The sequence below is a fragment of the Sceloporus occidentalis genome, unplaced genomic scaffold (assembly GCF_023333645.1).
Source record: "Sceloporus occidentalis isolate IW3139 unplaced genomic scaffold, rSceOcc1.0.p SCAF_28, whole genome shotgun sequence".
In the NCBI taxonomy this organism is placed as follows: Eukaryota; Metazoa; Chordata; class Lepidosauria; order Squamata; family Phrynosomatidae; genus Sceloporus; species Sceloporus occidentalis.
In genome coordinates, this window is record NW_028317008.1 from 10,199,388 (window position 1) to 10,213,783 (window position 14,396).

A 14,396-nucleotide genomic window follows, 5' to 3' on the forward strand; every position below is an offset into this window, starting at 1 on the left:
TCTGCCTGCACCTGACATTCTCACCTCCAGTGAGCGACAAGAATAAATGGAGGAGGGCAGCTGCTGTAACAGCGCTGTCTTTTCACCCCAGTTTTGGAAGAATGGACATTAAAGTATTCACAGAGTATTTATTTGGATTCATCTTTAGTGGGGTTCCAGGGTCAATACACTGCCCCTTTAAATGGACATTACACTCTCCCTTTAAAGGCTCGATAATGCCATTGCATTATTTAATGCAAAGTCATTATGGAGCCTTTAGCACAGGTAGGGGTTGGGCTGTAATACCTAGGTAAAGCAAACATAAAAGTGACTAAAGCAGAATGTTTAGCAACTATTAATGAGATTTCACTACAATCCCAATTGCATTCGGATAGCCGGAGGCAATGAGCTTTCCAGTCTAATAACAAATGCAAGAAAACGGAAAGGCAGTACCAACTAAAGAAGGAAATAGATATAGCTGTATTAGTCCATGAGAAGCTTTATTTAAAGTGAATAGCTTTTATTGAGCCAATACTGAAAATATTAAATATATAAAACATAAATAGAAAGACAGTTGAGAGGATTAGTGATAATCTATAGGAGGAGTATATATTTCTATTCATGCTGTATTTATTTAATACTCCCTGCTCCTTATTCTGCCATTCCATATGAAGAAAGGACCTCTGAGGTGCTAAAGGTTTACCAAATAAAAAGGAGTCACTCGACTAAAGATTCCAACAACTTGAAAAACAGCAAACGTTATTGTTTTTTTCTTTTCTCCTATGAATGTCAGTTACAGTAATCCAAATGTATTTGAAAAATAGTTTTAGCAATGTTTATGTATTAATGGAAATTAAGCAATTATCTGGTTTGGCAAAATCAATAATTACAACATGAATCGTAATCAGAAAATGTTTTATTTACCGGTTTGCTGGAAGGGAAGTTGGCTCCGACTTCTATAACAGGTGGATCAAAGGTTTGTGTGTCTGCTAATTCAAACATAGGATTAATCTGCAGGACAGAAGATAACAGTCGCTGTAACACTAATGGACAAACGCATTAAACAGAAAGCACTGTGTCCCTCCATCTGTTCACTTAATAATTAAAAACACTTTAAGTACTAAGTAATTAATTGTTTACATTATAGTTAAGAATTGCTGTTTTTATTACTAACCACATAGCATACAAATGTCTCTAAAATCGTTGAGGATTTAGCTTTCGGGGTAATTTCTCTCTCTTTCACAATTTCTTCAGATCATTTTGATTCTGTACTGTACTGCCCCTTTTTATTCCTCTGTGTCGGGGAATCACCAGAAGCTTATCTTGTTTTTTCACACAGCCTTTTTATGTAAAAAGAGAGCTGATCAACAGATAAAGTATCTTAATTAAATATGACATACAAGAACCATTATATGTCTCTGTCACGTGCATCAGTTTCTTTTTTAGTGGGGCACGTGGTAGCAAATGTGTGTTGAAAGTATACATACTGCTGTGCATAAACTCCTACTGGTTTAATAACCATTTCCTTTTTTTTTAACCCATAACCCACAATACCTGGCAAGATCTGTAAGTGAAGCATTATGTTTTACTATTCACATTTTAAAACGGTATGTGTAGAATATCATTTCGGCTTCTACTCCTTGTCTTTATTGTATTTTGATTTCTTGGCAGCTGAATTCAGAAACGTAGACAACGCAGCTGTCTTTAGTTGCACCAGCAAACTATAAAAGGTCATTCACAACCTAGCGATATGGGGCAGGTCGGTGTCTGTTAGGGATCAGCATTTAGCCAGTATCTTAGAGATTGGTTATTACTTACGTTATTATTATGCTTTTATATTAGACCCCATCATACTTTTTTTTCTAATAAAATGATGCATTATTTAACACTGCCACACTTACATTGAGCAGTGATAGCATCTCAACTCTGAGATTGCTGTCTCTGAAATTTTCGTACATATGCGCTTAATGCTATGACAAGGAGTAGAGTTGTTTGGCATTTTAATTTAGTGGTTTTTTTAATAATTGTGACACAGTGTTTTTGCCTTAATTATTACTTTAGCACCTTACCAAAAGCATATGCCTTTTATTAAGAGTTATATTTCAATTTTTTTGTTTCCTAACATACGAGTTGTCCCCGAACCATGTTATCATTGAAGTGTGTTTTGAATTAATTTAATTTTGTTTTCAATAAAATGATGTATGTCAGATGCTGAAGTATTGCATGGCAAAGGTCAGCCAGCAGCAGAAGCGAAACATTGCCATCTAGTGTTCAATTATTAACATTACCAGTGGAGGATAAAGTTCAGTTACCAGATAAATCAGGTGTCGGCTTTAATTTTAATGTGAATTTACAAAATGGTTAGTCAAGAGGTAATTTGACTTCCTAAACACCTAACACAGAAGGATTCATTCACTAAAGTGGGAATCTGCAGGCAAGCTAGCAGCAAATTGCATTTTCAGGGCACCAATGTCACTTCCTTCTATAACTGTAATCCACATAATGTATCGGTTTGTCTCAGTCTGTCAATTCTCGTCTTGTCATACCCCTTGAATTTATGTATTGTATTAAAAGCTACATAGATTGTTGGCGCTATATAAATAAAAGATAATAATAACAGTGTGAGCTTGTTCTAGCAGGGCCCTCCTAATCTTTTGTTTCTGTAAGTGGAAATCGTGTTATGTACCATTTGGTATGGTTTGTTTACCTACACAACACAGCGCTGAATTGTTTTCTGCACGAAAGTTCTGACTTTTAGGCACTGTCCTGCTTTTGCAGGTAGTGAGGATCATGGGTCAGTTGGACAGACCCTTTGAGCCCAGACCTTAATCACAGGACGTTGCCTATTCATGCTGTAGTAAAGCTGTGTACTGAAATATTACGTCATCCATTTCACTACCTTTCGCAACAAGGAGTCCCTAAACAAGCATTATTACCCTGCGCCACTCTTCAAAAATATATTTTTCTTCCCCTTTACGTTATGCTGAAATTACATGCTTTTTGAAAAGAACTTAAAGTAAATGACTGCAAATTCCTGCACTTAACTATACCTATACAGGGATCAAACTATTGTTAAAGTGAGAAAATAATTGATTATTGATGAAATGCATTTGGTAGTTTAGCTTTAGATTTGTAAGAATGCTGCCAACACTATGTAGATCACTAGTAAAAATAAAAATAAAATAAATAAAAACACATGTAAAAAGTATTCACATAAAACATGAATTGTTTTGTCCTTGCAGTTGAACAGTACCTCTATGGAATGACCGGTGCTTGTGTGGAGGTGAGGAGACCGGGGATAGATGTCATTTAAATGAGGTGGCATGTCAGGATGTGTCCTCTTTAGCTGCAACTTCACAATTTCTGTGCTAGTAAACCTGTCAAAATTTGTCTTCCATACTAAAACCTAAAAGTGGGGGAGAAAAAAAATGAGTCACAAAACATGCATAATACGCTGTTAAAGGACATGAGACAAATTAAATTCCTATATTCTGTAAACGAGAGACAAAGGAATGGAGACACATTTGTGAATATGGTATATGTCTTGTCTCCTTTACCGCATTTAGTCCATTCAGATTAACACCTAGTTCAGGGATAATGCACAGGCCGCTCTTCAGTTAAATATCAACTCTCATGATGTTGCACAACTCTTACCAGTCTTTACTTTTAATTATTGGCTGGCCGCCATAGGAGATATAGTTCAACAACATTTGGGAGCCACTTGTATGCCAAACATAAGCTAGTTATCAACATGTAAATAAGCCAAGCTAATTTGGATTGTCTTGAGAGTCGTGTAGAATCTTTGAAGCTTATTTGGGGTTTTATTTGTCTCTTCTTGGTTTTCAGTTTCACAAGTGAGAATAATGATCTGTCAAACTTTATGCAAGCGCTTCCAGTAAAAACATTACCTATTTACTTGCTAACACGGAACAAACCTGAGCATCTGCTCCCCCTGTTGCAAACTTTTCGCCGCCTCTTGAAAATGCCACCGAAAGAACCGGACCCTGCGGTGAGACAAACCCCTGCCATGAATGTCTGCTGGTTGTGGCAAACAGGAATATTAAGGTCTGAAATTTACCAAGTTAAAAAAGAGCTGACCTAGCTATACACGTGTTTATCCACCAGATACAAATGATTGTACGTAAGAAGCAGCGGAGCTGGCCTGTGATGATCCGTTTCATCACTGGGTATAAATTAAGATAACTCAGATGCTGTGTTACACCCTGGGAAGTGTTAGGGGAGTTCAATGACCACCTTCAATGAGTCGTCCAGTTGGAAGTATTCCCCAGAGTTCAATTCCTACACTAAGCCACCATCAATGTAAAAAAACACCAGTTTAGGGATTCTCATTCTAATTAGGGCATGTGAAATATATAGCTAAAGAATCAAACATACACATAAATAGTTATCTTTTGTTCTATATAAGAGCTATCTGTAGGAAGACTGCTACTTTAAAGTGGTCTCAATGTCAACTCTTAAGTTGAATCTTTCAGTCCCAATGGCAAGGCTGTAATTTTTCTAATTAAACAAAGGTTGGACGATCCTTATTAAAGTGCAAGTAACCTTTACAAATAACCTTGGCTTCTCTGATAGCGGCTGTTTTTTTTAGGGCACTGAAAAACATTTCTAAGGTGTGCTTGCACTGTAAGGCCTTCTTACATGGCTTAACTTTAGAGACAAGCTTGTACCTGGTGGCCATGAAGAGTATAGAGAAGTCTTCCCTCCAGAAGATCCAGAACCTTCACTGTACCATCACTAGATGCAGTAGTAAGATAGTTACCAGATGGGTGGAATGACAAACAGTTGACCCCTGCACTGTGAACTAGTGAAAACATAAGTAAATGTGTAAATTTACAGTATATGAACCTTCTGTGTTAAAAACAAAACCAAAGAACAGGAACAAGAGTGAAAAATTGAAAAAGCATGGAATAATTAGATTTGCGAGGTAGCTTTTCTTTTGACTTAATGAAACTAAGGTTGAATTGTTTGGGAAGAACACACAGCACTACGTAGGACGTAAAAAGTGCACCGCACACCAACATCATCCAGATAGTGAAGTACTAGGGAGGGGCATCAAGATTTGGAGCTGCCGTGCTGCTGCGGGGCTTGGACAGCTTGCGATTATCAAGGGGTCAATAAATTCCCAAGTTTATCATGGTATTATACAGGAGAATGTCAAGATAATGCCTACTGAACTCAGTAGAAGTTGGGAGATGCAGCAAGACAATCTGACTTTTGGAATGGCCCAGTCAGCGCTCAGACCTTAACCCATTAGAAATGCTGTGGAAAAACCTCTAGAGCAGTTCACATCCTAGGAATATGGCTGAGCTTAACCCCTTAAGGACCAGGCTGTGTTTTACCTTTTGTACCATTGGGACCGAGGCTGTTTCAACACTTTTGCGGTGTTCGTGTTTAGATGTAATTTTCTCCTCACTCATTTAGTGAACCCACACAAATTATATGTTGTTTTTTTCAGGACAAGAAGGGCTTTCTTCAGATACCATTGTTTTAATCATATTATCTAATTTCCCATAAAAATAATAATAAAATATGATGAAAAATTAAAAAAAAACAAAACAAATTTTCTGACTTTTACCCCAAAAATCTTTTACTCATCCAAAAAAGCTAATGAAAAAACCTACTAAATATATTCTATTTGTCCTGAGTTTAGAAATACCCAATGTTTTTATGTTTTTTTTGCTTTTTTCTAGGGCTGCAACTAATCGATAAAATCGATAATGAAAATCGTTGCCAACGAATTTCATTATCGATTAGTTGCAGCAGCTCCTACTTACAGTTCCTCCCTGCAGTCACTGCCGATTGGCCCGCCCACTTCCTTCTTCCAGTCCCTCCCTGCAGTCACTGCCGATTGGCTGAAAGGAGAGACAGGGAGAAAGGGGCGGGGCCTATCGGCAGTGACTGCAGGGAGGAACAGGGAGCCATAAAGGGGCGGGGTCAAAGTGCCGATTGGCCCCGCCCATTTCCTATACCGTCCCAATGGCTCAAGAACTCGTCTAACTGGCGAGTATAAAATGTATATTTGGGCTACTGAAAGTTAGGGGCAGTTAGTTAATGGGGTGTTTAGGGTTAATTTAGGGGCAGGTATAGTTAGTGGGGCGTTTAAGGTTAATTTAGGGGCAGGTATAGTTAGTGGGGTGTTTAGGGTTAATTTAGGGGCAGGTATAGTTAGTGGGGTATTTAGGGTTAATTGTGGTTGAAGGGGTCTTCAGGGTTAATTTAGGGGCAGTTGTGGTTGATGGGGTGTTTAGGGTTAATTTAGGGGCAGTTGTGGTTGATGGGGTCTTCAGGGTTCATTTAGGGACAGTTGTGGTTGATGGGGTCTTCAGGGTTCATTTAGGGGCAGTTGTGGTTAATGGGGTCTTCTCTTCAGGGTTAATTTAATGTTGAGGACTGAGGGTTAATTTAATGAATTAAATAAAGTTAACGTAAGGTGCAGTTAGAGGTAAAGGGGGGGCAAACTGAGGGGAATCTAAATCCTGGGGCAGTGAAGATTAATCCTGTATTTATTTATAAAAGTATTGTGTCTGTGAATGAGTCTGCAAATATATGAGTGCACTATGGCATATCAGGGGGGTATATGGCATACCTGGGGAAGATGGAGTGACATATCTGGGGGTATAAGGCATATAGGGTATATAAGGCATATGTGGGGAGCGGAGTGGCATATTTGGGGGTATGTGGCATATCTGGGAGGCAGTGTGGCAAGCCTGGGCTCAAATGTGCATAACGGGGGGGGGGGGCAGGTTGGGAAATAAAAACAAGAAATGCATTTTTATCAAAGTTTTTTTATTCTGCTGTTTGTTTTTTACATCCTACGTTACTTTATTAAATTATTTTCAATAAATGAAAAAAAAATATATCCGATTAATCGAAAAAATAATCGGCCAACTAATCGATTATGAAAATAATTGTTAGTTGCAGCCCTACTTTTTTCTACACGTTATGGAGCATTAAGTACAAGTAGCGTTTTGCTATTTCAAAACCATTTTTTCCAAATCTGGTAATTCTTCCGCCCATGTGCCATTTCGGGTATCGTTGAAGCCGGCCAATGCAATTTACCCCATCAAATCATATATTTTTGAAAACTAGACACCCCAAGGTATTTCAAATGCTAGAATTTTAACTCTTTCCATGCACTAATTCTACCACCAGTCTTTGTCAAACTTTGTGGTAGTAATTTATTTTGTGTTTTTTATCGCTAAAATTGCTCTTCAGGTATGGATTTACAGCTCCTAGTATACAACACTTTCAAACAACACCCCAATATGTGTTCAGCAACATCTCCCGAGTACAGTCATAAACCCCATGCATGGGTTTGTCAGGTTGTTTGGGAGGTAAAACGCCACATTTAGGAAGTGCACATTTTTTAACTTGGAACTTTTACATCTGGTCATTCTACCCCCATGTCCTAATAGGACCATCTTTGAAGCCGGCTAATTCAATTTACCCCATCATACCATATATTTTTGAAAACTAGACACCCCAAGGTATTTCAAATGCTAGTATTTTAACCCTTTCCATGCATGAGATTCTACCACCAGCCTTTGCCACACTTTGAGGTAGTATTTTTTTTTTTTTTTACACAAGTTGTACTTTGGGTATAAATTTATAGCTCCAGGTATACGTCACTATCAAACAACACCCTAATATGTGTTCAACAACATCTCTTGAGTACAGTGATACCACCCATGCATGGGTTTGACTGCTGTTTGGGGTTAAAAGGCCACATTTGGGAAGTGCGCTTTTTTTCCCCCTATTTTGGTCAGTCTGTGCCTATGCCCTATCTTTGAGCCCGGCCACTACAATTTACCCCATCAAACCATATATTTTTGAAAACTAGACACCCCAAGGTACTTAAAATGGTAGTATTTAACCCTTTCCATGCATCAGATTCTACCACCAGCCTTTGCCACACTTTGCGGTAGTATTTTTTTTTTGGTATTTTTTTCACACAAATTGTACTTTGGGTATAATTTTATAGCTCCAGGTATACGTCACTATCAAACAACACCCCAATGTGTGTTCAGGAACATCTCCCGAGTGCAGTCATACTCCACATATATGGGTTTGTCTGGTGTTTGGGGTTAAAATGCCACATTTTGGAAGTGCGCTTTTTTTCCCCCATTTCAGTCAGTCTGTGCCTATGCCCTATCTTTGAGCCCGGCCACTCCAATTTACCCCATCAAACCATTCATTTTTTTAAATTAGACACCCCTTGGGTATTTGAAATGCTTTTATTTAAATTTTTCCATGTCAGGATTTTTGGGAAGATACAGCGCAAATTTTAGCACTTGCTCATAATAATAAACTTTATTTTTTTATTTTACTCTTTTTGGACTTTTTTTTTTTACATTTTGCTGGAACTGGATAGTTCCTCTAAAGCATTTTCCATGCATCAGATTCTACCACCAGCCTTTGCCACACTTTGCGGTAGTATTTTTTTTTTGGTATTTTTTTCACACAAATTGTACTTTGGGTATAATTTTATAGCTCCAGGTATACGTCACTATCAAACAACACCCCAATGTGTGTTCAGGAACATCTCCCGAGTGCAGTCATACTCCACATATATGGGTTTGTCTGGTGTTTGGGGTTAAAATGCCACATTTTGGAAGTGCGCTTTTTTTCCCCCATTTCAGTCAGTCTGTACCTATGCCCTATCTTTGAGCCCGGCCACTCCAATTTACCCCATCAAACCATTCATTTTTTTAAATTAGACACCCCTTGGGTATTTGAAATGCTTTTATTTAAATTTTTCCATGTCAGGATTTTTGGGAAGATACAGCGCAAATTTTAGCACTTGCTCATAATAATAAACTTTATTTTTTTATTTTACTCTTTTTGGACTTTTTTTTTTTACATTTTGCTGGAACTGGATAGTTCCTCTAAAGCATAATAATTTTTAAATGTTACCATGTTTTTTTTAAGCTTTTTCTTTTTATTTAAATATTTTACTAATCACATAGTGATTAGAAAGCTGGGCTCCATTGACTTGTATGGTTGAATGCAGTACCTGTATTCAACCTTCAAGTGGAGCCAGAGTTCTCTAGAGGGTCTGGAGACCATCTAGCGAACTTTTTCAACTTTATTATTTTTTTTCCCGGGCGGCCGCCATCTTGCGGATGGCGAAGATCACCGGCAGTAGCGGCTGTGACCGCTCTCCGGAGCGGTCACAGCCCGTCCTGGGATAAGCGTTTGGTGTCGCTGAATCCCTCCTGATTGAGGCATTCCAGCGACACCATTGAAGTTTAGGAGGTGATCGTTGATCGCCTCCTAAACGCTTTTAAAACGGGCGTCCGCCGCCATACAATGTATGGCAGTTGTTGACGCCCCGGGGAGGGGTCAGACATGGCCCATGATGCCGATCTCGGTGTTGCTGAATGCCTCAATATCGAGGCATTACAGCAACACCGTTTAAGCTTAGAAAGTGATCGTTGATCTCTTTCTAAGCTTGTTTAAGTCTCATGACGTGTCAGGCACGTCATAGGTCGTTAAGTGACCGTTTTGCATGACGTGCCTGACCCGGCAATGGACGTTAAGGGGTTAAGCAGTTCTATAAGGAAGAGTGACCTACAATTCCTCCTAAATGTTGTGCAGGCCTGATCCGCAGCTACTGGAAGCACTTGTTTGAGGTTATTGCTTCAAAAGGAGGTTCGACCAGTTATTGAATCCAAGGGTTCACATACTTTTTCTCCCAGCACTGTGAATGCTTAATGGGTGTGTTCAATAAAGACATGAAAGATCATCATTTTGTGTGTTATTAGCTTAAGCACACTGTTTGTCTATACTTATGACTTAGATGTAGATCAGAATTATTGCAGAAAACCATAGGGTTTATTTACTTTTTCTTGCCACTGTATAGTCTGCATAAGCACATAATACCTATCTGGTAAGTTATAAGGCCTATTGTAGGAGCACAAATGCATTACATGTAATGGGTGTAAAATGCTGCTTTTAGACGTTTGCATTAATCATCATCTTCATTGTGCTGGAAAGCTCCTACACCGATGCAAGACGTCTCATTTACACTGATAAACAGGCTCCCATGACTAACAGAGCAAATAAACACCACTGAAATTCCTAAGTGGGGCAGCAACTCCCAGATTTCTTTAAGGCATCAATGTTTTCCTCACCGATGTCCTTCATTCAGACATATGACAAAAGGTTTCATTCAGAATCACCCCTTGCTCATGCAGGCAGTTCTGCCAGTTGTACTGTATGTGTGCACAATGTTGTCTGCACATGCCTTGGCACATGTCCAATGCTTATAGTAGCAGAATTCATGACTGAAGCTCAATTGCACCCATCTAATAAGATGGCACTCTAGCCTACTATAAAGCACACTAGACCATGAACATAAATGGGATGGAGAGTTGGCTCCTTCTAAAATCTTTCATAGAGATACTCTGCAGTAAAGGGGAAAAAATGTTGACTGTTCATCATGTATTTAATACATATTGATTAAATAAAGCTTTTGGATCTAACACTATCTAAAAACCTTTATATGTAACACTGGCACAAGCCGACGGTTTTACCTTGATAGTGTTGAATTAATTTATTCATGCGAATATCCCAGACTTTCACTGTACTGTCAGAGCCAGCAGATGCCACACATGTCCCTGTAGGGTTAAAGTCTACATAACTGGAATGCCTGAAAGATAAGTACATTTAGATTTTTTAGCTACAATATATTATGAATATTTGCAAATACAATTATAGGCTATTTGGAAATAAACTGATAATATTAAACTATTGGCAATGCATACATTGCAAGAATAGCATCAGGTAATATGTTTTATCACTTTATACACATATAGAATGCTAAATATAATGGTATTGTCATGGTGCGTTAACAGTAATGAGTGTAAAAATGTGACATTTTAATCCAGCATCGATGATGTTTGCCTTAATTTATACCAACAACAAAAGGACTATGTTCTCCTTGCATGCAATGAAAAATTACCCCTTGTAATCCATGAATGTGTTAATGCAAAGTCTGTTGGTTGTGTCCCAGATTCGAACTGTTTTATCATCGCTGCATGAGGTGATTAATCGTCCATCTGGGGAAAATCTGTAAATGACAAAAGATTGGACTGTGGAGGAGAAAGAGGTAAAACTAATTACATTAAGCACATGGGAAACAAGAAAAAGGGGAATCGCATGCGTGTCACAGAGCCAAAAGGAGGCCAGTAGTGAAAAGCTGGAATGAAAATACAACTTTTAACCTATGGAGAAAACCCAGCAACTCGTAAGTAAAGCTCCACATATAAACAAGGGAGATCTCTAATTTTGGTTTATCTGTAATCTGGGAATGTTGCATTGAAGAAAAGAATAGCAGCTACAGAAAGTGTTGGACCTTCATGTTGAAAGTCAAGAGAATTTTAAAAATGTATTCAAGGTAAACAGTAAAACATCTCTCTCACAGTTTACTGCTCAGAATATAAAGTAGGTCTTTGGCGCACAATGTGATTTTTTTAGATTTTGCATGAAGGGCATACACATCGAACCTAGGAGCGAAGGACTAAAGTTGACTACATGACTTGTTGCAGAGCGCAGGTTACGTCAGCGTGTGTTCTGATTGCTGCAGGGCTTTGTGCAACATTGATCCTGAGTGGGGAACAGAGTCAATGGAAACAAGGGTACTGCGTAAGAGAAGGGTATCTTGAAAGCCCTCAACTCAATGTAAAGGAACACAGAAAATGTAAATATTTTAATTATTTTATTTAAATATATTATCACTTTTGCTTTCCTAATTATTTTCTATATAAACTGATGCATCCTACATTGTTGGCAACCTGATGAAATACAAAGTCATTACTTCGGTGTTCTGTTCTCGATACATGAAGTGTAGATCTAGTTGGCCGAAAATGCAAGTTTTGCGTTTTTTTAAAATCATTAAATGAACAAACTGGGTGTTAAAAACAAGCTACCACCACCTTCTTATTTTACCACATAATAATAAGCTATATTTTAAAAGGTACAAAACCCCAAACACAATATTTCTCAAACAAGGTTTTAATGCCTAAAAATGTTTTACTAGTAAATATTAAACAATTTTTTCATATTAAATAAAAACTGCATTTTTTTTTATTTCCTCTTATTTGCCAACCTGCCCCCCCATTATGCACATCTGCCCCCAGATACACCTTATACCCCCTATATGCCACTCTGCCCCAGATATTCCTGTTGCCCCCTCCCCTGCAGATATGCCCCCATGCTCTAGACTCCCTGGTGTCTAGTGAACATCAGCGGGATGCACATAGACAACCTCTTCTATCACGAAGCATCTGAAGGTCACGTCACGACGGTGCTCCATCATAGAAGCCCTGGCGGAAGTGGCGGGCAGCAGCGGAGGTTGTTTGTGCGCATCACACAGACGCCCACCAGCTGCCAGAGAGGAGGATCCAGGTCCCCTGCAGCGCTGCAGTCTTATAATCTGACCTTTATTTATCTTCAAACAAATCAATTCAACTAATCAATAATCAAAATCATTGACGATTTTCATTCATAGATTATTATCGATTTTTATCGATTAGTGACAGCCCTGTGTAGATCTACCCAAATTAAACCATATTGTGTTCTTTCTGGTTCACTTTTCATCCAGATTTCCCTTACACAGTAATTAAAAAACAGGGAAGGTAGTAAATTACTAGGTAACAATTGTACTTGCGCATGTGATAGTGAGGTGCCCAAGCTATTATTTGATTTGAATACAGCCCAGTCGTTGTGTTTGAAGCGTCCACTCACTTGGCACATCTTACCCAGTTTGTATGCTGGGTAAGGGAGAAGAGGAAACGCTGGCGGTGCACACTCCAGGCTTTGATTGATTTATCATCAGATGCAGTAAGAAGGCACTGACCATCACTTGAGAAGTCAACACTACGCACTGCAGCAGTGTGGGCTTTAAATACCGTGGATTCTCCTTTACTAAAGAAAAAGAATAAAATTAGTTATAAATATACAGTTTATCTAGAACAGGATAAAGAACTAAATTATGAGATTTTTACATACCTTTATATTATACATTACACATGCACATTATACATTACATATCATATATAGTTAGTGTTAAAGTAGTCACACTACTAACTAAAGGGTCAAATCCAAAGCCAACATCAAAACCTGAAATTAATAGAAACAATAAAGAATGCAGAGAGCGAATATCCAAGACAACTAAGTCCCGTGTGCATAGACTGGTGTAAAAGCTTGCGATTCAAGTAGTTGAAGTGAAATATATAGAAGTACTCACATACTGGGCGCCCATAGTCTAACGGTCCTGTCTCTAGAAGATGATGCCACCAATTGTCCATTAGAGGAAAACTGCACACTAGTCACAGCCTCCTTGTGTCCCAGAAACTTGTAGGCGCGGGACTGAGGTTTGAAGTTCCATATCATGACAAATCCATCTGCAGACGATGAGGCTACAAGCCAAAAATATACACAAAAAAGTACTGAATTTATCATACAAATGTTTATCTAATGCATTAATGAGTTGCACAAACAGCTAGTGACAGATATTGGGCATGCAGCAAAATAAACAGAAACGATACTTATTTGCAGTTATTTTTTTCTCAAATTAATTGAATAAACATTTGATATCACATGCCAAGTGGAGGAAAGTACATTTCTGAACCATTAAGCTGGTGTTGCTTAAGCAAGGAAACTACAAAAGCCCCAAAAACAGCCTTTTCAGGTACCACAGACAAAGCAAACAAGGAATGTTGGGATGACAAAGCACCAAAACGTACTTTGATTACCCAAGGTTGTATTAAGTGAAAAAGCCCTTAAGCAGTTGCTTCAAGGGACACTACAGCCATCACATGCACTTTAACGCACATGATCGCCAAAAGGTACCTTTGAATTTACATAGTGTCCATTTGGAAAAGGCTTTGGGGTTCTGCAAAATCCCCTCACGCGCATTTACATGTTTGCCCACTCCGTCCCGGCTATATTCCATACACAAAATGTGTTCAGGCATCTCCTTGCACAATATACTTAATGCCAGTCGGCTCCAGTGCTGGCTAGATGAAAGCTGCGGGTGGGTGTCTCTTTAGACCCCTGTGTGCTTATACGTGGAAATTGATTTCAATATCAAGAATTGTCAGACCATGGAGGTGGAGGACAAACTGCAGCTTCTACCTCATACCTTATTTGCTAAAGAAATTTAGGTAACTTTGTAAAAAGTTTTCGCCCACAGACTGAGAATACGATTTATGCTGTAATTATTAATCCGTGTTTAGAAAGGTGAAATCTTTCACCTCCACAATGCCTACAGCACTCAAGCTCCACTGTATGTATGCTATTTTGGTCTAACAAATAAACCTTTACAAAATACATAGAAGCTGTGATTTCATCTTAACTTCACAGAGACGTTTAGATATTTTCATCTGACTCCT

General features: G+C 38.5%; 1 protein-coding gene across 1 annotated transcript in view; it reads right to left on the reverse strand.

The window, feature by feature from the left end:
* LOC149299795 (uncharacterized) overlaps window positions 1-13,410 on the reverse strand; it is a 44,468-nt gene extending 31,058 nt beyond the window's left edge. Inside the window, exons 1-8 of the mRNA XM_089486057.1 lie at window positions 13,250-13,410; window positions 12,748-12,927; window positions 10,964-11,071; window positions 10,536-10,651; window positions 4,668-4,801; window positions 3,915-3,983; window positions 3,233-3,385; window positions 904-990 (exon numbers count right to left, since the gene is read on the reverse strand). Of these exons, the coding sequence (XP_089342183.1) occupies window positions 904-990; window positions 3,233-3,385; window positions 3,915-3,983; window positions 4,668-4,801; window positions 10,536-10,651; window positions 10,964-11,071; window positions 12,748-12,927; window positions 13,250-13,395 (993 nt within the window). The 5' untranslated portion in view covers window positions 13,396-13,410. The remainder of the gene's footprint in view (window positions 1-903; window positions 991-3,232; window positions 3,386-3,914; window positions 3,984-4,667; window positions 4,802-10,535; window positions 10,652-10,963; window positions 11,072-12,747; window positions 12,928-13,249) is intronic.
* Between the last annotated feature and the right edge of the window lie 986 nt (window positions 13,411-14,396).